Source organism: Falco biarmicus, unplaced genomic scaffold (genome assembly GCF_023638135.1).
Source record: "Falco biarmicus isolate bFalBia1 unplaced genomic scaffold, bFalBia1.pri scaffold_27, whole genome shotgun sequence".
Classification (NCBI taxonomy): Eukaryota; Metazoa; Chordata; class Aves; order Falconiformes; family Falconidae; genus Falco; species Falco biarmicus.
The window spans coordinates 2776961-2801780 of NW_026611833.1; the positions used below are offsets into that span (position 1 = coordinate 2776961).

General features: G+C 44.8%; 1 protein-coding gene and 1 non-coding gene across 2 annotated transcripts; both read left to right on the forward strand.

Annotated features, from left to right (window-relative positions):
• Window positions 1-351: 351 nt before the first annotated feature.
• LOC130143334 (N-alpha-acetyltransferase 20-like) lies at window positions 352-9966 on the forward strand. The gene is made up of 8 exons (XM_056326036.1): window positions 352-851; window positions 2510-2778; window positions 2956-3108; window positions 4331-4605; window positions 6012-6422; window positions 7817-7989; window positions 9005-9150; window positions 9640-9966. Exons 6-8 carry the CDS (start codon window positions 7835-7837, stop codon window positions 9723-9725), a joined length of 387 nt encoding a protein of 128 aa, XP_056182011.1. The 5' UTR covers window positions 352-851; window positions 2510-2778; window positions 2956-3108; window positions 4331-4605; window positions 6012-6422; window positions 7817-7834; the 3' UTR covers window positions 9726-9966.
• A 1251-nt stretch (window positions 9967-11217) lies between these two features.
• LOC130143436 (small nucleolar RNA SNORD45) lies at window positions 11218-11302 on the forward strand. Its single transcript, XR_008819741.1, has one exon. It is a non-coding gene; the product is annotated as a small nucleolar RNA SNORD45 (small nucleolar RNA).
• The last annotated feature ends 13518 nt before the right edge of the window (window positions 11303-24820 follow it).

The window sequence follows — 24820 nt, forward strand, 5'->3', positions numbered from 1 at the left end:
CAATGAGGACAGTTTGGCCAGCCCCAGAGATCTAGCCACATAGCGTTTTCTAAAGAGAAAGTTTAAATGCGGTAAAAGTAAGAGGAACACATACAGACCTAGGTACAGCAGAGCCTCTGTGTGTTGCGTGCTGTCGTTACCGATGATGCTTCACCAGCTAGTTGGGAGTTACGTGAGGCTTTGCTCACTGGTGTTTTTAACCATGCTCCGTGAAGGAAATGTGCAGAGTTTTCATGTAAAATCTAATAGGCTTTTATATGCAGGCTTCTCTGCTGGGTTTCGGACTCAGGAACTGGTACTTGTGGCTGGATCCTTCCAGAAGGGGGACGTCATCCGTGCATGTATAAAGAAAATGCCCATTGATTTTCTCTTAGCCACTGACAGAAGTGCCGGTGGAGGTCAGGCCAGACTGGCATGGCTGCCTCTTGTGAGTTCACCAGTTGAGCTGACGCCAAGGTGAGCCCAGTCTTTAAATTCCCTTGCGTGCCTCAAGGTCTGCATCATCCAATTTGTGCTCGTTAGAAGTACAGGATGAAGCTGGACGCTGCCCACCAAGTGGCAGATGCTGTTCTCTTTGCTGCACATCTGTAACGAGAGGCTCTAGAGTAATACAAACGTACTGGTCAGTAAAGGCAGCAAAATAACGCTTTCCTTTCAAACACCGGAACTGGTCAAAGGGTGTGATTTGTCTATCGCTGCCTGTGTTCTCTTTGACCCAGGGAGGCTGTATGGAGCTGATGACTTCTTGCCTGTGTTGACATATGTGCTGGCCCAGGGTGATATGCTGGAGCTGGATACTGAAACTGAACACATGGTGGAATTGCTGGATCCATCTTTGCTGCATGGAGAAGGTAATCGACTTATTTCTATTAGAACTGTGTGAAGGGCTGGGGAAGGGGGATTCTTCCTCACCTCGTTTGAGTAGAAACCCTTTTGACGGAGTCATGTAGTCGGTGATGTCGGTAGTGTAACAAGAGAACCTCTTAATTGTTTCCACCTTAGAATAAGGGAGGGCTGGTTAGCTTGCAGAGTTACAGCCCCAAGTGACCTGGGAATCTACCGACGTATATGCTGCCTTAGGAGGGAGTATGTTGTTTTCCGCCAAGAAGGAGGAGGCGTCCTGACTTAGCAAGCAAACACAGGCTGTGCAGGTGCCAGCTGTGGTTATCCTCCTGTGCCTGAAAATGTCCCGAGAGTATGTATGGGTCTGCAGCGTTCAACTGAGTGGTGAGACCTGGAGTGGGACCCGGGTTAGGTGCTTTGTAAAAACTTCTGGGGGAGTTCTCTGCCCCTCTGGGGAAAGTGCTTTTGAGAATGTTGCCCCCCTTAATGATCCTGGTTTATGCCCGATACTTGCTTCTCACAGAGTATTTTTATGAGGCCTAGGAATATGTTTCTTAAGGCACTCTTGAACGATGGCTGAAGTCCGCTCGAGGCAAGGAAATCTCCCTCCTTTGTTTTCACGGTGGTGGTTTTAACAAAGAGGTATTCTGCCAGCCCTTGGTAGGCCCCAAAATCTATCAGTTTATGAGGAAGTTTCAAAGGTTCTTGTGACCAAGCTGAGCTGTGAGTTTTAAGTATAGGTGTATATGTCCCATTTCTGCCATCTCTTGGGTTGCTGAAATTGCTGTATCCTTTTACATGCCGATACGCGTGACAGAATTGTGTCGGGTTTCCTCCGGTTCCGTACTGGTCTGTTCCCTGCTTTGTGTGCGGAGTGCATCGTTCGGGAATCCTAGGACAGAAAATACTTGAGATGTGAAGCTGGAGATCATCGACACGCTTGAAAGGCAGAAATATTTACTGGGCTGTTAAGTCGTGTCGTTTTTAATGTAGCAGAAGTCGTTCATCTATTGGCTGGCCCTGTCTGTGGCACTGGTTAAACTGTACGGTGCAGGAAAAATTGTTTAGTGCTTTGGGGTTGTGTGGTTCAAAGGTAAATGTATTGTCCAGGTTGTCTGGTGGGTCTTGCGTGTCTTCCACGTATTGACCTCGTCACAGAGCTGAAAGCGAGAGGATGCTGTCGGTAATACAGAAAGAACTACTGTGAGCATAGACTGCATCTCTGAATGACTCCACAAATAGACCGTGCTGCCTCTTGATTGAACGCTCCCACTCAAATAGTTTACTTAAAGAGCAAGAGAAATAAATGATAGCCTGTCTTTTGTTTCTCCTGGTTGCTGAGGACTGTTGCCCCTGTTGAGAGTCCTTTTCCTTTGTGACCTGCAGCTCCTTTTGTACATCGGCAACTCTGTTGTGGCTGTACTTTGTTCTCCACTCATGTAATAAAGGTGAAGTCTGGAGAGCTGTACACGCTGCCTCCCGAACTAGTTGGACGTAGTGTTGGACCTAGGTGAACAAACACAGCCTGCCTTTTAAGAACAAAAGCAAAACCTTTGGGATGCTTCCAGGTACAAATCACACGCTCGGTCATTGCTTTGTTGCCGCTAAGGGAGTCACTTTTAAGTTCCTGAGCAGTGGTAGATGGTCTTTTATGTCGTTTAAACAGCTGTGTTTGTTTGATACCCGCTTGAAGCTCAGGAAGAAAACAAATGGCTGCTTGGAAACTGTTTAGAAGAAAACTCATGTTCCACCTTTGTAAAAACACTCAGGAGTAAAGGAGTGACACTGGTCCTTTAAATAACCGGCCACCCCCAGCGCTAGCGGACCCAGAGGTAGATACTATTGCACCCCTTGGTAATATGGAGCCCAGGCAACCACTGCATGCCTCTTAGCAGCTGAGAACACACCGTCCAGTATTTTGCAGGCCAGTAAGCTGTTTTTCTTTACGTATAAATATTTTGGCCATAGAATGCAGTGACTTTCGTGTATGTGTGCGTCTATTTATTAAAAAACCCCCAGAAATCGTTTGTACTTTTGACTGTGACCAGTTGGAACTGGCGTGGTGTTTGTGACCACTCTGAATTGTTCTTCCCCTGCTGTCCTTCCCAGGAGGCTATAGGTGCTTATGGAGCACTTTTGCTGATCAAGAACTTCCAGGAAGACCAGGCTGCCCAGCTGCTGAGTTCAGAAGCTAGAGATACTCTCCGGCAATGGCACAAGAGGAGGACAACTAACAGAACAATGCCTTCAGTTGATGATTTTCAGGTAGAGCTTCAGGCTGAAGAGAACCCCCCCCAGGGGATGGTTGTTGTGTTGGAAATCTCCATTTGAGAAGTATGATTCATAATGATTTCCTTGAGGCCACGAGTGGTGTGAAGCAGTGCTGAGAAGATGGCTGGTAAATTTGCCTCTGTTTCAAAGTCTTTCCACTTCATAACAGAGTGTGGTTATGATGGTATAAAGGAAACACTAAATAATGGAGCTTTCCCACTGTCCTTTGTATTTAAGTCGTGCGGAGTGAGGACAGACCAAATTGTATTTTAGATTCAGCTGCTTTGTACGCTTTGCTGTTAAAAAGAACAAACCCAGATTTCCAGTGGTATAAATCAGCACAACTCCCCAGTAGCGATTGGTGGCTTACCGTGGGTAATAGAGGGGAGACCTGGCAGAAAAGCTTGCCTACAATTCGAAAGTTTAAGCAAGGAGTAGAGTTCTATACTGTGGATGTCTTCATGTTTGTGGTTTGTTTTGTGGGTTTTTTTCTCCCCCCTCCCATTTCTTACTGCTCTTTCAGAGTAGGGCAGTAACTCCAACTGAAGAATAACAAAACAGTCGGGATTACTTTATCTTTTAAAACCAAGTCCGCATGCCTTTCATATAGGAAAAGATTGTTACATAGGTAGGCATGCTGTTGTCTGTCCAGATGCATCAGTTTGCGAACTGAAGCAAGGAGGATGTTGGAATCGAGAAGAAAGGATTTACTCCTTTGTGTCCTGTTGTTTACAGTTCATACCACAGTGCAAAGTTGCTGGAGAGGCTAACGACAACCGTCAATAAGTTATGATGTAGCTAAGAGCTTGATAAATGAAGGTACGGGGTCATCAGGAGGTAATTAAACCTTTCACTTGCGGCTCCTTCTGCTTTATCAGTGTCCGTGCAAACAGCCACGGCACATCACTGAACAGGAAGGAGCTGGGAAAAGCAGCAGTCTCCCACAATTTGCCTCTCTTAGGAAGAGGAGAGCTGACGAACAGAAATTTGAAACTGTGGCCAGTGCACAAAGCTAGTCCATCTTACTGGGATCCATTTTATATTCTGCTTACCTGTAGTTAGGTGTCACATTCAAGTAGCTTGAGTCTTTGTTCTTTCTAGCAAAATATTACACTTAATAGGAAAATTAATCACCTTTGTATTTCTGCTGGATGACTAAATGACAGGAGATTTTTTCAGCAGGATCTTGTATTCAGTTTCACCTTCTCTTCCTCAGCAACTGAACTTCAGCCAAGCTGCCTGTACAGCTGGACGCTGTGCTGCATGCTGGAAGATGCAGGGGAGCACGGGAAGAGCTGGCACCAGGTGTGTCCAGGGCTGCTCCTTTGTTGACTCTTTGAAAGAGAGCCTCAAATCAGTAAGGTCGCTCCACTTCCAGGCTAGGCTTGGCACAAATTCAAGCACTTTGCTGCCTGCCCAGAATGCCAGTTTTCCATCTCCTTTCTCCACATCTGCAGTCCTGAAACGAAGCACCTTCCCTACAAGGAATGTGTAACACAGCTTCAGCTCAACTCATCTTCCCCACATTGAACCAGGACGTGGTTGCTACATGTCTGTGGTGCTGTCTCACAGCCTTACCACCAGCTTTTGGGTCCTGGAAAGGCCTTCATCCTCCCTCCCTCAAAAGGATGGAAAAGCAAAAAATCCGGTATTTTGATGATGATGAAATACAACTTGCTGATACTGCATAAAGAATCTTGATACTTACTATATGAGTTACAGGCATTTGCACAAACTTCAGCCTCTCCTTGAAGCAATCCTGTCCATCTAGAAGCATCGAAAAACAGGTCTTCTGTGTGTTAACTACGTTCGAAATTGAAACTGTAGTGTGCGTTGCCTTATTTAGAGCTGATTTGATTTTATGTATTTATTTTATTTGTCTTCACACCAGCTAACAAAAACGGATTAGTTCTGCTCAGTCCTAATGGTTTAAAAGCTGTTGCAAAGTTCCAGTGTTTCAGTCTGCAAGCTATCAAAAGTTTATTAAAAACCCAGAGTGCTCTTTGGAACTGAAGTCATAGGAGCATTCTTCTCAGTCTTAGCTTTTAACAGCTTGTTCTTAGGAAATGTACATTTTTGCCATTGTGATTTAGCATGCTTAATTTATTCAGCGTACAAACAGAAGTACCAGCTCAGTAAATAAACAGGTCTTTCTTACTGTCATTTTTTCCATCTCCTTTCATTTTACTGCTTTTAGTTTCTAATTGCAGTTAGTTTCTTTGCAAAAAAGCACGTGATGGCAGGCTGCTTTGCTCATGTGTCCAAAAGTGTTTTGTGGTTGGGTGGTTTTTTTTCCAGTTGCTTGTTATTTTACTTTTTAAATACTTTTTGAAAGGTAGAACTGCGTTTCCTTGTAGGGCTTGTTTAGAATTCATCTATGTTATCAGTTGTGCACATGTGTGAATTTCAGCAGAGAAAAAAGATCCAGCTTTTGCCTCATGATCATACGGATTTGCTTTAATGTTGCAGAGTAAATTTTCTTTCTGCCTCCCTGTTAGATGAAATTTGGTTACATCAGGCTCAGACACCAAGTTGCCATCGGTTAACGTGATGAAAATGTCCTGCATGAAAATGGATTGCCTTTTGCGTGCTGCAGCATAAAGAGTGTGAATGGTTTATCGTGCAGCAACCTGTGGATCAACACCCTTGTGTGTTGCTGGCAGAGGGTTGGGTTTTTTTCTTTTTCCTTCTGATGAACATATTGTCTGAAGCTTCTCTTCAATAGTATTGACCCAGCAGTTGCAGCATCATCTCTTGGGTGTGCTGCCTCTGATGTTTATTTTGCTTCACAGCATTTAGTTTCCTAGTAAGGCCAAACACCAAGTCCCGTTAAAACCACTGGCGTTTTCAATGGGGCTTTAAGACGGCTATCTGTTTGTTCGTAGTTGCAGGGTTAGAATGTGAGCCAAGGAAAGGAGGGTGTCAGCTTATGAATTTCTGTTATGCCTGCCACAGTCTTACCACCAACATCAAGTCACAAGGTGGCTGTAATGTACAGTAATCACTGGTGCGTGTTTCACAACTAGAACATAGCGAGGCTTGCTGTTTGTTGCTGAGCTTCCTGTTTTCAGAGGATGAGGTTTGGAGGTTTTGTTTCTGATGTCTGTTTTCTCATTCTACAGAACTGCCTTCGTGTTGCATTCCAGGAAGTTAACGGTGCATGTACAGGGAAGACCTTACTAGTAAGACCCTGTATCACTACCGCAGATGTATGTCAGCTTTGTGCTGAAAAGTTTATGGAGTGGACGATCCAGAAGAATACAGCCTGTTTCTTTTTGTTGATGACACCCGGCAGCAACTGACAGAAGGTACCTACCCTCAGAAGATTAAGACAGTTGCACAGCCGCCCGCAACCCAAGGTCTTTCGCTTTGTCTACAAGCGCATTAACAGTGATCCACATGGTGCCATTTTTCAAAACAATGATGAGTCAGCTTCTGAAAACCAGCAACTCCTTTAATTTCTGTTCCTTGTTAACTCTTGAAAACATCTTTGCTGGCTGCCTGCCTTAGGAGCTAAAACAAGTCTTAAACCATAAATACCTAGTTAAACATGCGCATTGCGTACAAAACCCCGTGTAAACCGTGCGTATGGCCAGTTACACAGAGCGTTCCACCAGCGTGTTTGAGCCAACAGCCCATGGGGCTGAATTTCTTGTACCACAGACTCTTTTGAAGCGTATTATACCGTGGCCCTTTGCAGGTCTCTTGCTGTAGCATGCAAAAGTGTATTTTCTTGCACTCACCCTATAGCCAAATGTCATTTTGATTCAAGTATATGTATGCTAAGACAAGTGTTTCAGTAAACCGGCTGGTATGAGCTCGGTTTCACCAGCATGAGTTTGACAAGACTGTCCGATGCAGCGGATCAGTTAACTCCTCATTACTTGGATGATTGCATCCTTTCCTAACTTTTTTAATTACAGAGATTCGCCATGTTTTTACGTGTGTGTGTGTGTGTATATGTATTTGTTCCTTCCAGTTCTTTTTATTCCCCTTCTTTTGGGGGGTTTGGGAAGGTGGGCACAGAATGGAAGTCTTTGTGGGGACCCAGGAAATGAAGTGTTTAACGGTAAAGCTTAAAGCATTTGCTGTAGGGAAGGTTTCTCTGTACCCACCGCATCAGCTGCTCATTTAGCAGTGCCTGATGTTTATAAGAGTGCCCTGTGGAAGTCTGCATGTTCATGAATGAGCTAACAGTAGCTTGGCTCTGTGTAGAAAGGAGAGGAACTATGAAGCACATATACCCATCCCTGCTTTTATTTTTTATTTTTCCTTCAACGTCCAGTGTTTCCAGGGCCTTTGCTTTCTCTTGCCACATTGGCAAAGCTTCCCAAGCTCTATTGCCCCATAGTCACGAAAGGTCTTCAGTAATTGCTGGGATGGTGAGTGGGTTTTGGGCTTCTAGCCCTCCATTCCTTCGGTCATGAATTCCACTCAGTTAAAGACTCAAGAGAATTGCTTAAAGCTTACATTTGGCAGTCACGCCTCAAACAATGAATTTGTGGAGATCCATTTATTTATTTACACTAACGAAGAAAAAACTGTAATACTGCATCAAAATGAAACTTAGTGGCTGCTGAATCACTGAGTAATAGCGTAGAGTCGCTGCTTAAGCCTTTACCGCAATCATTGCAATGTTTGTTTGTAGACTGCTTGGTTTTTTGTAAAGTCATGTGGCTGCGTGTGGTGCATTATTCCCAAGGTGCTCCTTACTGCTCTGATGCTCTGTATGTTCGCAGTACCGGGTAAGGCGGAAGGCTCTGTGGCTGGGGAAGAGTGGCTTGGACGTGTTGCTGCGCTCTCTGTTGCACCAGAATTTCAACGGCTGGGTTTGGCTGCTAAATTGATGGAACTGCTGGGAGAAATTTCAGGAAAGTGAGTACCATGCTTATCTTTAATCTTCTAGAAGTAACCTCTCAACTGACATGGCTTAGGTATTTGACTTGCATGGAAGAGACCCAGAATCTTGCTTTAAGTAGTGTTCTGACTCGCTGAGGATTCCCTGTAATTAGAGAACAAGACTAAAAATACCGTGTGGCGGCGTAAGATCTCAGGGTTTCTATGAAAGCTAACTTTCCAGAATGAGTAGGGTGTAGCCTGAATTCCACTAGAGATACTGTATAAAAAAAGGTCCTTGTCTTGACAGCGAGAGAGTTTCGTGGAGGGTCAACACTTTCCCGTAGGGTCTCCAGCGTGCTTGTTCAGTGATCGTGAGCTTTTTGCAGTTCCTGCAGGCAGCCTTGGAACCAATTCTGTATGGCAGACAGTACCTTAGCTTGCTTTTTGTCATGCTTGGCTGCTTGTACTTGCTGAAAATTTAATTGAGCATCAAATGAACCCACAGGGAAATGTCCTGAACTCATGTTGGTAGGGCAACCCCATTGTAATCAGTAAAATGGGAAAATTGCACATTTTGAGGAATCTGCCTTGTGAGGAGAAGGGCTGCCTTGTGTTAGGTGACTGAACCTTGTGACCTGTTCTGCCACTGCCCCCTGCCACACACATTGAAGGAGGCAGTCCCTAAGCCAATGCAATTGAAAACGTGGAGTTTTAGGTTTGTTTGTTTTGGTTTTTTTTATGAAAGATTTCTTACGTGTATATGAGACCTGTGTGAGTGCTTAGCTTGCCCTGTTCTTTCTGTTCATAATTTTGAACCCACGGGCTGGTATAAAAGAATGGTGATGTGACAAAAATAGAATAAAATCTGAATTTAGACCGGATTTGTCCCTTGGGAAAGGAGTGCACCTGTTACTGCCATGTGAAAGGTGTTTGATTAGCATATGACATCGTCAGACCTGCTCTTGGTCGGATTACAAGTTATGGGCTATTTAGCAATACATGCACCTGCTATTCCTTACTGTGGTTTTTCTTTGGTTTTATGTTTCCAAAGAAAGGGTGGATTTTTCGTCGATCTCTTTGTGAGCGTATCAAATCGGGTTGCAGTAAATATGTCTAAGCAGCTCGGCTCCCGTGTGTACCGGACAGTATCGGAGCGCTACTCTGCTAGCAGTGGAGAGCCAGATGAAGATGCTTACGGTAAGTGGTTGTTGTGCCTTAAGTTGAACGGAAAGGTTCTTGTGTTGGGGGTTCCTGGGCCTGTACAAGTTCAGATAGTCGTTGATGAATGGGATCCTGTATACTGCTTTAGATAGCTTTTCCTGCTGAAGAGGACATCAGTTATGAGACTTGATTGCAGGAAGCGGAATGAAGCTGCGTCAGGGGAAGTTCAGGGTGGACGTTAGGAAAATCTTATCCACTGAAAGGGCGTTCAGTCAGGGCACCAAACCTGTCAGGAGCTTAGGGAGCATCTGGATGGTGCTTTCAGTCATACGGTTTAGTTTCAGGTAGTCCCGCAAGGAGCATGGAGTTGGACTTGATGATCCTTATGGGTCACTTGCAACTCAAGATATTCTAGGATTCTAGGAAATCTTCTTGAAAAATGATCTTAATGTAATAGAGAAGTCACTTAATGTGGCTTTGTGCAATGACTGTCTTTTATAATAGCATTGTTTTCTTTTGCCATAGATACGAGGAAAGCTCTTTGCAGAGATACAGAGAAGAAATCAATTATACCTCTGCCTCATCCTGTGAGACCAGAAGACAATGAGTAACTGTAAACTGTGATTCTCAGACAACCTAGTGTCAGTTTCCTTCTCCCCAAAGCCCCCAAGAACTCTACAGATGAGAAATATTAGGCTCAATGTTTTTCCCCGTGAAATACCAAAAAGCAACATTGAGAAGCTTCCCAACGCTGCTTCTGTTGGTATTGGCTGCATATTCGTGCTCTTACCCTATTGTTCTTCCTTTCGAACCGTGGCACTCTGGAGACTATTAAAATGGAATTGCTTCCTGTATGGTGGTGTCATGGTTTTCCTTCTCGGCCACAAAACAGTCCCCTCACTTTGTCACTCTCACGGAGCCCTGCTCCGAAACTGAAAACGCCTGGCCGCTGCTCCCACACAGAAGGTGCCAGGAAGGAGTTCTGTTGCTGGCTCTCGCCTTCCCTTTGCAGCCATATAACTGCTGCGACAAAACCTGGGCTCCGTTCTTTCTGAGCCACAAAACCAGAAATTGGGTACATCACAATACACTCTCCAGAACTCAGAGGTCTCTGTTTCTCTGTGCCTTTTACTTCCCTCATTCCCTAATTTAATTCTTGGATCCATCTGTCCCTTCACAGTCTGTCTGGATGTCACGGATGCTGTTACTTGGAGGCATTGACCAGGCACTTAGTTCCAACACAGGTTTCTGTCACTGTCTTCCCTGGAATTTCTTGGAGAAGAGTGCAGAGGAGTGAAGGCAGAAGGTTGATGAGCATTGATAACATGCAGCTGTGACCTTGCCTCCAAGGCAGTGGGTTGAGGGACGTGGATGATGAGCAGCTGTAGCTCGTTCCCGTGAAGTAGTTAAATAGCCCTGAGGAGTGTGGGAGAGGGGGTTGGATGGAGGGGGAGTGGTCTGACCTGACCTGACCTGACCTGACCTGACCTGACCTCTGGAGGAAGGAGAAGCAGCACAGACAGCAGAATCTGACTGAGGGTAAAAGCCTTGTTGCAGCCTGATAGCTTGCTTGTGCTGCAGCAGCGGCTGCCCTGTGTGAGGCTGCCTGAGTTGGGCTCCAGCTACCGCAACTGGCGCCCAGCGTAGCTGGGACAAGCGGGAGAACCTGCGACCCTTAACAGACATGGTGAGAGGCGAGCCGTTGCAGCTAATCGATACGGGTGTGTTGCGATATTTGTTGTCTGTCTTAACTCGGATCGCAACTGAAGAGGACGTGTATTACTTGTGCTCGTAACAATCTCCAGGCAGGGTGTCTTCTTTTATTACAGTCCCGGGCATGCAGGCTTTTGCTGCTATTCTGGTTTTGCTGTTCTCCTTAAGTGCCCAGTGAGGTTTGCTCTAGTATCAGCCATGGCAGTTAATGTTCTCTCGCTCACCTGTTGTGTTTTTAGCACCGGTTCCTGTGGGCGCAAGGGGTCCACTTCAGATCTTTGAGTCACCGCGTCGTGCCCTTGGGGCTTTTCCATTGGCGAACTGCTGCTGTAATTCCCTAAGGGGCTTCCTAGGTCAGGAGGTAGCGGATGGGAGCAGGTTGCCGCCCTGGGTCAGTGGTGAGTGCTGGCATGTATCATCTGACCTAGAGCTGATGTCTGTCACCACTTTAGCTCTGGAATGACTCTGAGACCCAGGGAACTCTGGTTCCCTTAAGCTGCAACCTTGGAGCTTTTCCAAGCAGTGGATGAAATTCCTGTCACAGGCTCTAAGGCACCTTAAGGAGAAGGGGGCACAGTCTGAGTTTTCCCCCATGTAGGCGCCAGGGAGGTACAGTTCTGAGCTTAGTGCTGGCCGCTACTGGGAGACGCTTTCAAGTGATCTGAGTGCAGCTCTGGCTACCCAAAGCTGGACAGGGTTGGCAAACGGTGATGTAGAGTTTTGGTGGTAAACTTGACCAGCCTGTCTTAACGAGCAGGCATGTTCTGTGTTCGCAAGCACCGTTTGGTCCCGCCTAGGCATCCCGAAAGTTTGAAGGGCCGCGGTCACATCTTCCCTGGGTCACACACAATGAACGGTTGCCTGTGCAGAGTTGCTTTTTAAGGAGCAGGCTGTGGTTCTATTTTCTCTGTTTGGCTTTGCATTTGGGAAATAATGTAACAGCTACAGCTCAACTGAAGGAGCACGATACCTGACGCGGCAGAGAAGGAGGTGCGTTTTACTAATTTTTTGGTGTGCGTCAGTTTGACCCCAAAATGACATTGTGTCAAAGCTTGTGGCCAGGTTCCGCTGTAGATGTTGACTTGGGGTATGAATGGCTCCAGGTGTGCTTTAGGAGAGCTCTGTTGGTGTAGGTGTGCTGAGCAACTGCTCTGCTGTGTGTGCAGCTGTTCTGGTTTGGCTTCCTGGTGCGAGCACGCAAAAGAAAACTCGCAAGTGTGGTCAGCCTTGCCGTAAAATCAGAACGCTTTCTGCTGCTGCCTGGATATCCGAGAGCCTCCTGAACGTTTCAGGCAGGCAAGAGATGTGCTCCAGTACATCTGAGAGTCCACAGCTCTGCAGTTCCCTAGAGGGGCACTCACTACAGGTAAGGCTGTAAGATGGCAGAGCTCTCTGCAAGTGACGCTGACGGAGTTTCTTTGGGTATATATTTGGATACATGTGCGAGCTGAAAAGCTATTGTTTGCTTTCCTGCTCAGTAAGCACAGATCACTTGGGTGGTCATGGACACTTGTCATTTACTGAGGAAGTTTCCACCCGTTGCATGGAAAGGGAAACGGTTCAGAGGCACTGTTTAGGGTTTGGGGGTTTTTTGTTTGTTGTAAAACCTGGAGGTTTAGCATTTTGTTCTGTGGTGTCGGTTAAAGAAAAAGTATTTTCACAGCCAGCGTGAGTCTAGGTACCGACTATCTCAAAGAACTTCAGTTACACGATAAACCTGCTTTTTTGTAAATTAAGTCTAGCATTTTAATTTCAAAGGGAACTATGGGAACTCCTGTCCGCATGGTGACCTAGCATAAGCAATGATGGAAAGGTGCATCAGATGTGACCTCCGTGTCAGCTCAGTTGTGCCTCAGACAGACCGCGTTTGGCACTCCGTGGCATGCTGCGCAGCTCCAGAAATTCATGCTAGGGAAAAAATGGGCAAAAATAATAGTCATGTAGACACATGAGTTAGGAAGAAATGCTATAAATTAGGTATTTCTGTTGACTGAGGCAGTTGATCTTGCTTGTGGATCTTTGGGGTGTGAACTTGATGCTGAACGACTCGTTTTTCATTTGACATGCCGGAATTATTTTAAAAGAGATAGAAGAGAAGCTTATGAAATAGAATAGGTTATTGAGTCTTCCTAAAATGCTCACAAGGATTATGTATAAAGCCAAAGTGAAGGATGATGTAATAAAATTCTGTGCTTTACAAGTAAATGCAGTACACTTAACTAGGACCCTGCACGGAGATCAGGTTTATTTCTGTTTTTAAAATCCAAAAGAAGTTTAGGAAGTCTTAGAGGTTGGTATTGTGGGAAATAAATGGCTCTTCCACAAAAAATTCCACGTCAGCAAGGCTCTTTGAACAATTCTTTTTGAAATCAGTTCTAACTACAGCCAGTTAGCAGTTTAATGTTGAAATGTATACTTGCTCTCCTATAAAGCAGTATTTCGTTTGCATTTCAGTGCTGTGAGTCTTGACAAATTTGGGAAGAGCCCGAGGGAAATTTTTCATCCTGAGATACAGAAGGTAGGAGGCGACTTCTTTTTTTTTTGTTTGGTTGTGGCTTTTTATTCTTTTCTGGAAAAATAAGTCGTTAGGTGTAAATGCTAGTGGTTTGTTCCTTTCGGTAGCAGGATAGTAATGAGGAGTAGGGTTACAGTTACAAAATAAGCTGTCTTTATCGGTTGAACTGGCTACTTTGAAATTAAACAAATATACGAGTATGTTCCAGGGGGTTTTGTGCTGTCTTCAGTACCAGTGTGCTAAAGATACTGATTTGTTTACAGGATTTATTTGCTCTTGAAGAGCAAGAGGTAAATGAGGTAAATGTAAACTTTTCACTCCTAGCACTTACTTAGTGACTTATAACAACTTCGGTATCGATTGCTTATTGCAGTAAAAAAATGTGGTATTTCTGTGCAAATATGAGATCGAAAATCATTTAAAGCACCGGCATAATATATCCTATTAATAGATGAGCAACTTAGTGCTATCATAAAATTCATAATCTGTGATCAAAAGTAAATTATTAGGTATCTGCTACTTGAGCATGCAATAGAGCTGGTATGAAGTGTATATTCCCGTGTGTAGGGCGTATACAAAAGATGTATAAAAAAGTCCTTAGAGGAAACATTGTTTTAGGTCTTTTGTTTGATTGTCTGTTTATCCTGTACTATTTGGTTTTATTTCTCAGGGACCTGTGAATTTTAAATTTGGAGTCCTTTATGCTAAGGGTGGGCAGCTTACAGATGATGAAATGTTCAGCGATGGTGAGTTTTTCACCTTTTTCTTGGCTGACGGTTGCATCAAATATTGAGCTTCACTGTGAGTACAAACAGTCACAGTCGTGACCCTCTTAGAATTCATCTTAGGAGCCTTGAAGATTTGTATATAAATCAAATTGTTATACTGGATAAACTGTTTCTTTTTCTCTAGTGTGCGTTCCCACAATTAAGTGGTGTCGAGCTGAAGGGGACTACAATGGAATGGGGATGGAGCCGTTTGGACCGAGTCTTGAAGATCTCTTCAGTTTTTGTTCAAGGAAATTTAGTCTCGAGACAGTCCTATTACTCGCTGACCAAATGGTAGGAACCTGCTTTGTTGATCTTGACGGTGCAGTATGTTGGGATATTCAGTTTCCTTGAGAGGTCAGAACCAAATACGTTGTTTCTGTAATTTAGAGGTGAATAGGCCTGTTATCATGAAAGAAAAGACTCAACATTGGTTTTGTTTCTCTTAAATACAAAGTGCCCCATCTAAAGTGATTACAAAGTTTTAATTGATTTCTAAAAAGCAGACTTGCGCTGTTTGCAAACCGTCTGTTGCACTGCTCAAAGACAAAAGAAATTCGCCCGAGAAAGTTTTTGGAAACAAATGTAAAATAGACACGGGGAAAGAGCTGGAGAGGTTTATGTGTTGTCTGTCGAATTATGTTCTCTTTAATGCCCTTACATTTTACAATAAAAAGTTTCATTACCTCTTTTATCGTTAAGACAATGTTGCTAGTGTTTTTGTACGGAAAAAAGTGTATGCCTAGTCTCTCTCGAGTGATTTATGGTTTGTTGGGGTTTTTTTTTCCTCTTTATCTAGATTAGTTGAATTGAATACGTTCACTCTGAGAACTTCATCCACTGAGATGTGAAGCCAGACAACTTCTTAATGGGCCTTGGGAAGAAAGGCAATCTTGTCTACATAATAGACTCTGGGTTAGCAAAGAAGTAGCGAGACTCTCAAACTCACCAACATATCCCATATCGTGAAAATAAAAACTTAGCAGGAACCGCCTGTTATGCATCCATCAACACGCATCTTGGAATCAGCGAGCTGGAGAAAGCAATAAATAAACTTTGAAAGTGTCGATGCACTTAATTTTAGCACAAGTAGATGTTGCTTTAATGAGGCATAGAGTATGATCCTTATTTATGGCACTTAACAGCGCAGTGTGCTTGGCCTCTTATCTCTTGATTGGGTGGGAATTGGTCCGACTGTAATTCTCAGGAATTAGCACCTTTTTTTTTAATAATTGCAAGGGTGATAGGCTTTTTCTTGTACTGTTTATCGTGGGCATAGTAACTCAGCTATCCCTTGTTTTTCAAAGGTTTTTTATGACGGTCTTGTTGCACAGTCTTTTGTTTTTCCAGTACTCCTAATGAGTCCACTTTTTTATACTGTTGTAGAGCAATCTCACGGAGATGACTTGGAGTCCTTGGGCTATGTACTGATGTATTTTAACCTGGGCTCCCTCCCCTGGCAGGGACTGAAAGCAGCAACTGCGACGAGCGAGGGGAAGCACGCGGCCGACTCAATATGGGTGATAAAGCAAGCTTGGATTTATTACGGTGCGATTATGTCTTATATACAGTTCCAGTTAATTATGCCTACTAGTCATCTGCTGATTGGCTAAGCTCTAAAGGGTTACATTTTCATACGTCCTCCTACTTGGGGTTTCTGCGGATAGCTAGCTACATATTTTTTTTTCCTCTCTTGTCTACGCGAATTCCTCAAAGTTATTTACAACATTAGGCACAAGGTCAGTGTTTTTCTCAGCTTCCTTATCAGCATGCCTCAGCATAGCTGCAAGGCCTGCTTCAGCTAACTTACGCTAACTTTGTTTCACAAAGATCTTTAAGGGAGTCATGGCCATGATCACACAGCCATTCTGCAACAACAGACTACCACAGCACAGCCCTTTCCATTACCTCCTCCCACCCTTGGGGTCTGCAGCTCAGAAACGATCCCTTCCCCTCACGTGCCCTGCAGCTCAGGAGTCCTCATCTGAAATTTCAGGGGCAGAACTTATGAACGGGACTTCATCAGTCCAGCTGCCTGGGCATGCTGGACTGGCAGAAAGGCATCAGTCCAGTTTCCAGGGCCTTGGTGCAGTTTGGTCCCTCACAGCACAAGGGTTGTATCGACATGATGAACATCCGACATTAGGGGCAAACTCCATCTGCTCCTCTTCAGGGTGAGTTTAAAATGGTTCCCAAAGTCAATAGGAGTCATGCATGCACATCTGAGGGTCTTCACTAATCCATCTGCTAATTAAATAATAATTAAAAGCCATGCTGTCCACATGCACTGCAATCATTACTTTTCATAATTAGCTAAACGTGTAAGTCAGAACCACTGCTTCAATTATTTTTTGTCCGCTGCCTCAGCCATCGCTTGCTTTGATTGCCTAGGCTCTTCACCAAGATAGAAAATTGGTTTAGCTGGCATTTAATGGGTCTGTGCTAAGTACCACTACATGCTGTGAACTCCTTGATGCCTATTTAATGACTCTTGCCTATTAAAAGCATTTTCAATTGAGAAAAAGAGATGATTCCAGGATGACGTTCAGCAGTGGTCTGGAGCAGCAATTGAACAAATCCAACGAAACCCAAAGAAAATGGTCATGCCGCCTGAAGGTTGCTACAGCAGGTGCTTACAATTAGAAAGCACTCAAAGAAACCCTGGGTGTGGGCCAACACTGTTTACTACATATTGACACGCTCTTTCTTCAGCTAAACACGTCTGTTGGACCACTTGCATTGGTGCTTTCCCCAGCTTTGGAGAGAGAACAGAAACAGTGTGAGCAAGGCAAGAGAGCCACGGGCACAGGGAGGCTCCCACCTGTGTGCAAAACACTGGCCCTTGGGCTGCTTTTAAGACTCAGCCCAGTCCTCACTGCCTGGAGCACATTTTCCAACAGAATTCAACTCCAGTTCAGATAAAAGCCTATGTTTTGGGCATTATTTTGATGTGGTGTAAGGAGAGAGAGGCACACACACTAAAATTAGGCTATGGCTGGTTATCAGCCCAAAGAGGCTCCCTAGCACCAAAGTAGGGTTGGGTCCTCTGCTAAGCTGAGCAGAACTGCCAGTTGGACAACTCAAGCTCAAACTTCTCTGGAATAAGGCCCCACCTTTTTCCTGAATGAGTATTATTCCCTTGCCAAACTGCAGTTCTGCTCAGACCTCAACATTCTGCCTGCAGGCTTCTCGGGAACAAACGTAAGTATTACTTTTATAATGGGGAAAGTTTCTTTTTTCATGCTGCCCTAACTCAAAGCCAGCCAATGCAATTTTGCTCAAGCTTTCAAACAATAATGCCGTCTCAGAAAATGTCTACAGATTGTATTTTTGAATGACTCCAAAACCTGGAAGCCTGTGTCTACGTTGCAGGAGAACAGACTGCCCAGTTACACGATTGCTTGAATACTCCCAGATCATCCCATCACATGTAGGCTCTCAGCTTCAGCATTGAATTTAAAAGTGCAGCAGCTTTAGGCATCCCTGGAGGCCACAGTACAGGCAGGTACCTCAAGCAGAAATTCAGATCTTTGGTGCTGAAAACGGTCTCCTGGAAGTGCTCACCTGCCTCCATTCCCTAAAAATGGAGCCTAAAGCAACCATACTCCTAATGCAGGTACCACACCTAAGTGGCTAATGGGTAACTGTTGGGCTCACGCTGACTGTGCAGCTCACCACCCGGGGAAGCCGGGGGTCTCTTTGCCTGGGAGGGGTCCGTGTTACATGGCTCCCAGCAGCGAGCGGCAAGATACAGGTGTCTGGCACTGCACTGAATGATGATGTGCACATATATATCTCCAGGGTGACCAGGCAAGGCCAGAAGAAACTGACGCTCAGGCTGAACACAGGTAAACGAGCCCAGCGGTGGATCTGGAAAAAATCTACACCTAATCCTGCCCAAGCCGGAAGGTGCTTAAATTCCATAAGTATATCCTTTTTCACCTGCAAGAGCCCCGGGCATTCAGAGGAGTCTCACTGCAAACCCCCAGCCGGCCTGGTGGTGCAGGGGAGCTGGAAACACGAGGCACAGCTACGCCCGGCAGGACTTGGAGAGGACTCTGTTAAATAAAGTCCCCTGAGGTGTTCAGTTCAGTAGGCATTCTCAGGACAGATCTAACATGCACCAGCTGGATGAGAGTCATCTGAAAGCTCAGCTGCAGCAGCCGTTCTCACTGAAAACGTATCCAGAGGAGACACAGGAGGTATGCCCAAGCTTCCAGAATTCCTTCAGCAAGTTGTGAATGAGGCATGAGATGAAAAATCTCTCCCCAGCGGACAACACACAGACAAAGCTCAGCATACACTGCCCTTCCCTTTTTTGTTTGCCTCTGCTTTAATCAAGGACACTCCACAGTCAGCTTGAATGAAAAAAAAAAAAACAAACCAAAAGGAAAAAAAAAAAACCTTTACAAATGCCCATCAAGCCCAAAAGTGTCAAGACTATAGAAAAATGGATGGGGAAAACCCCTTGAGAAGGTATTTAAAATATTCAGTACATATTAAAAATTTCCCTTTTTTTAAGTTCACTGAAGCTCCCTCTAGCAAGATCAGCTCCTGCTTAGGGAAAAGTGTGAACTGTGGTTATTTGTTCAAAGGTAACCTTTCCCACTAATATATAAAAAAAAATAACTGAACCAAGTATTTCAGAAGTTGTAAAGACTGTTTGAATCTGTGCTTTGGGTTTTGTTGGTTTTTTCATCCTAGTTAACACTGAAAGTTTACTCTTGCCTCTTCCAGAAGTAGCCAAACAGGCAATCAGGGATATTCTCCAGACCTTGGGTCCCACTGCTGGTGGCTGTCTGCCTGTTTTACAAAGTACTTGGAACACCAGGTTAACCCGGGACGGTACAAAATACATGGGCATCAGGTGAACCAGGTCTGGACCTCAGAGCCCAGCTAGATTTCCCAGATCAGTAAATGGCTTTTGAAACAAGCACTACCTACAAGTCCTTCAGGGTTGTCTTAAAATTTACTCATTTTGTCTCAGGTTTAGTGAATAAATAAGCTTCTCTAATTAGTGGCAACATTTCCTTTAATGTTCTCTATACCTGCTGAATGTAATCTCCTAAATGCCGAGATAATGTTATTCTAACGTCTTCAGGAACTGCCACCTCTGTAACAGGGACACTGACTGATCTGTGGTGAACAGCAGGAGTAGGTAAGCACTGTGAGAAAGCAAATCTCTTCCTTCATCCAACACCTTTGGTTGACTAAATGCATGGATTGTTTTTGCATTTGGTCACAAGTATCAAGATCTCAGTTATACTTTCCATTCCAGCTGTAGCAGTCAGGGACTTGTACTTCTAAGTTTGTGCATTCGCTTTACTCCTAAAAACATCCTGAAACCCCTCCATGAGAAATACTTCAGCCACAATTCTTCCTCTTCCAAGTTCCTGAACCTTGATTTTCAAATACATGGCATCAAATTACGATTCCCTCATCATCATAACTGTTGCAAAGAAATTACATGCTTTTCTCCCAAGAACAAAGTTTCAACAACTGTGGAATAAATCTGGACAAGTGGCTGGTGTAAAGGCAAAGTATCTTTCCAATGGTAGAAAATACTCATCGCGCTTACCTGCCTGAAAAAGTGCTGTGTTGTTATAGCAAAGACATCAAAGCCACAGCTGGCCCTTTTAAGGTCACCTTGAATATTGCTTAATTTCTGGGACTGCTCATCACACTCTTCCTTCAGTCTCTGAATGAACTGCTTTTCAGCATCTCGACTCTCTCCCGGTTTGGGGCAGAATCCCCTCTTTGGGGTGGTTGGCCTTTGCTTGGGATATCCTGCAAAGGAGAGAAGAAAAGACCATCAGGGTCCCTTTATATGTATGGATATGACCTTCCTGTGTTTCTAAGGCCCTTGGGACTCAGCCCTATAAAAGAAAAAAAGGTCTGTAGCATTCACACAGATCTGTAATGACTTTCAAAAAAAGCAAGAGCACAGCGCAATATGTTTCTGTAGGGGCCAAAGCTCAAACCTTTGTAACAGTCATCTCACCGCAGGCTCTGAGCCTGAAGGTCTGCTATGAGCCGGGGAGAGCTCTCCTAAGAACGTCTTACTGAGAACTGAGGTTGTTAGAGGAAGGTTCCCTCTCGCCTATGTTAGACATCGACAACAACAGAGGTCTGCATCTTGATGCGTGATGCTGGACTCCCTTGGATAACAGTGAGAGAAATGGGCAGTCCAGACTGAGATTCAGCTTATCCTGTTGTGGATGTGGGAAACAATAGGATGATGTCTACACGCTACACATGATTTCTTTGGCCACCTCAACCCCAAGTCTGGTGACTTGACAGAGGTCCCAGATGGCCTTTGTAGATTTCCTTTTGCCTCCAAATAGGACAATGTGGGACTGGAGTTGTCCTTCCCTGAATGCAAACACAGCATGGGTTGCTTGCTATTGGGATTCGCGACTTCTTTTTCTCAGCAATACTGCAGTCTACCTTGCCAGTCCCCCTTGCTCTGCCCTTTGTAACACTTCTAAAGTTGCAGCACAAAACAGATCTGTACAGAAATGCCCCCAGGTGCCACATGGTGATGACCGTTACACCACTGGCCCTGCATGGCTGCTCTCTCTGCACCGTCGGTCACAGCAGCAGCGCTGTACGGTTTGCCCGCAGAAATGGGCCCCGACCGACTCTGGCTCCTCTGACGTGCTCCAGGTTGGCTTGAAGCAAGTCTGATCCTGTATAAAGATGTGGAACCACTGGTGTAGCTTGTGTTCAGGATATCAGCTCAAACACGGTGTCATATTCACGTGAATGGCTCAGGAACTAAAGCTCGCTCATGATAAGTCACTTTGGGGAAGTGAGGCTTTTATCCTAGTTTAAGTTCATATCCTGCCTGGGTCAGCTACTCATTTCTCTGGAGATACTCGGGAGGATGAAGCAAGAAAGGGCAGTGTTCTGGTAGTGTCAGGTTGCTCAAGCCACTGCTTGGACCATCTGTTTTGTCTTTATCTTCTTACCTTCCTGAGAACTGTCTGCAAACATCAGGCTGGGGCAACACCTTTGATTTAATGGTTCTTGTTGCTACCCTTGTGTCTCCTCAGTTGTTGCTTTCTAGCTCATTCCTGAATACTGGCCAGGAATTTCTGGTTCACTTCTTGAGCTCCTCCCACTAGTATCAAGCGTTTAGCCGAGGAGCTCGAGTCAGTAAGAAAGAGGCAGAAAACAGCCAGACACCTTGTTCCCATGCGTTACTAGAAATGGAGGACATTGGTCTGGATAGATGAAAAACGAACACTGCTGTGCTGGCAGCAAGGGTTGGGTATGGAAGAAACTGGGAAAAAAGAAAAGGAAAAAAAAAAAAAAAAGAGTATCTTGTGGTCTTACAGTCTTGTAGCACGCAGTTCCTGCAAAACAACACAGGAACAATGTCTCCAACTAGTTGTCAGCAATGAAGGTAACAGGGGACAGTCTTCCACTGTGGATGCTACCTACCCCTTTCCCAAAAACCAGAAGAATCTTTCCACAGAGATGCATCTAATGGTATGAGTTAGAACCAATTTACAAAGCCGAGCATTGTTCCAGAGGTAATTTTGTTGCGGCGAATGAAGAGACGGGACGCAGCTTGATGCAAGCAAGTTGTCCATTTATTAGTGATTTTCTTACAATTATATATGTTTCTACCTTCTACATATTACACACTGATTGGTTAAATCTTAAGCGTAAAAAACACTGATTGGTTGATATTTAAGGCCCACCGTTAGAACAATAGGAACTTACTAGTTTATCTTGACCTAGCAATAATTTCTATTCCAAGGTTAGGGAGTTTCTTTCTACGCGGCTTTCTTGATTACATATCGGCGCCATCCGTTCCCTTATCTGGCTACTTGTTTCTCTGTCCGTCTGGTTGCCTCCTCAACTGTGACGGCTCAGGGGCCTGCAGTTAGCTTGTTCCTTTGCTCCCAGGGCTTGTGCCCTACAAGTTCTAACAAGTCTCTATTCATCAGGCTATCAGTACTTGGACTCTTGTCCTTGAGGCCTTGTCCTACACTTCACCGAGGGCGCAGACGAGGGGATGGAGCGCGCCCTCCGTCAGTTGGCAGAGGACACCAAGCTGGGCAGGAGCGTCGATCTGCCGGGGGGGCAGGGGGCTCTGCAGGGGGCTGGGCAGGCCAGGCCGAGGGGCTGAGGCCACTTGGATGGGGTTCAACAGGGCTCTGTGCCGGGCCCTGCCCTGGGTCACACCAGCCCCAGGCAGCTGCAGGCGGGGGGCAGGGGCTGGGTTGCTGCTGGTGGGAAAGGGCCTGGAGGGGTGGTCAGTGGCCGGCTGGGCACGAGCCCCCAGTGTGCCCAGGTGGCCAAGACGGCCAGCAGCAGCCTGGCCTGTATCAGAAACAGTGTGGCCAGCAGGACCAGGGCAGTGACCGTCCTCCTATACCCGGCACTGGTGGGGCCGCACCTGGAATGCCACGTTCAGCTTGCGGCCCCTCACTGCAAGAGAGACACCGAGGGGCTGGAGCGTGTCCGGAGACAAGTCGGGGGCTGGGGAAGGGGCTGGGGCACAAGGCTGACGGGGAGCATCTGAGGGCACTGGGGGGGTTGAGGCTGGGGGGGTGCTCAGGGGGGACCTTCTCACTCCCTACAGCTGCCTGACAGAGGCTGTAGGCAGGGGGGGTTGCTCTTTTCTCCCAGGTAACAAGCAACAGGACAAGAGCAAATGGCCTCAAGCTGCACTAGGGGAAGTTTAGATTGGATATTCGGAGACATTTCTTCACTGAAAGGCTGCCCAAGCATTGGAACGGGCTGCCCAGGGAGGTGGTAGAATCACCATCCCTGGAGGCGTTTAGAAAACACATAGATGCTGCGCTTAAGCGACATGGTTAGTGGTGCGCTTGGCAGTGCTGGCTTAATGGCTGGGCTTGATGATCTCAAAGGTCTTTTCCAACCTACATGATTCCATGATTCTAAACAGACAATATAGACAATAAGAAGCATCAGCCCCATATTGACCTAACTGAAAAAGAGAATGATAATAAAATCAAATACATTGTTAAAATCATAGACAAAATCTGTACCAGTCAGGAACAGGACACAGATCTCCTTAGACTGTAGTTAACTGGCATAAAGACTGTGAGACAACCGCACGAACTGCAGGGTCCCTGCTTGAAAACGGCTTCCCCAGAAATTTACAGTGTACCTATAGCTTTATTGTTTATTGTGATAACATAGTGTATTTTCACAGAGGTGTCTGGTTTTGCACTTTCTTAAGAAAGTCTCCAAACTATTTTGACTAATTTTGTTTTTCTAATCACCCTTTGTTACGGCCTGTAAACAATCCCTAGCTCCAAACATAATTTAAATATATTGGGCTGCAAGTTCAAAGTAATAATAATAATAATAATAATAATAAAACCCCACCAAAAAAAACCCAAAAAACCCCAAAACTGTAAGGAAGGAAAATTGAATTTCAGATAGTCTTTACTTACTACTAGACAAGGACTGTTCATCCAGCTTTGAGCAGAATAGTGGAGTAGATGGCCTACTGCAGTTCCTTCAAACCTGGGTTACCCTATAGTCTTACAAGATTCTTGGGTTTGGGTATGTTTTCAGAAGTCCCTTATGATTTAATTTACATGGAATATCTTATTACTGGCTTCCTTCAGACTGAGTGGAAAGTCAATGGCTTTGTGACCTGCAAAATCACTCCCAATGTATTGTTGGAAAGGATTTTAATCAGTTCTCTGGGATGTACATCTTCTTTTTCTCGGATGAAAGCCCATGATTAGGAAAAAAAAAAAAAAAAAAAGACATGGACCTGGAGGAATAAAGGCTCAAAGTCTAAAACTCATAATAGAAGAATGAGAATTCTTAGCCTGTACAAACTGCTCTTCATGTGTGGCTCTCAAAGGACACGGCAATGAGAATTCTTTAACCACTGTGCATGAAGCCAAAAAACACCCACAACAAAACAGGTTTATTAATGTGCAGACTTCCCTCAAGCACTGCCTTTTGATGCAGCATACACTGTATACGAAAAAGTTATTTAAGCTATTATGAGCAGCAGAACATATATTAGTGCAATTGTATATGACTTTACCTTATCAGGAAATGCATAACTAAAAGCAGCAAAAGCTATAGTTCAGATGGCTACTTAATTACTTGCTATGAATAGATCGATAAACAGCTTTGATTCTGATTTGTTTGAATATGTAAATTGAGCAATTTATCCCTGAGCAGGAGTGATTTTGCAAAATGCCATGATCCCCAAGAGACAAAAAGGTGCAAAAAGTTGAGTTGCTGCACTATTTTCTGAATTTTCTGTTCTCTCTGATGCAATTTTATACAAAAGGGCTAGTCTGTTCTAAGTGGTTGATTGAACATCTGAAAGTTGTAACAGAAATGGTTCAACCTAGAAAAGCACCGGTGGTCAAGGCCACAAATGTTATCCTGACCCCAGGAAATCTATAGAGGTTTTACCACTGGCTTCAATACAACCAGGATTCTGCTTCCTGAGGAATACAAAAATGTAGATTTATTTTTTTTTCATTTGCTTGTGTGGGCACCATAATGGAAAAATTTATATAGAAAGCTCTGTGGTGGAAGAAGCCATATGAGCACTTGGAGCGGTGCTGTGAGATGAATAAGGTGTCATATTTAGCAAATAAGGCAATCCTCCGGGGTGGGGAAAAAAAAAAAAAAAAAAAGAAACAGGTATGAAAAATTAGTTCCTTAGCTTAGAAGCTATAGACTGAAACCCAGA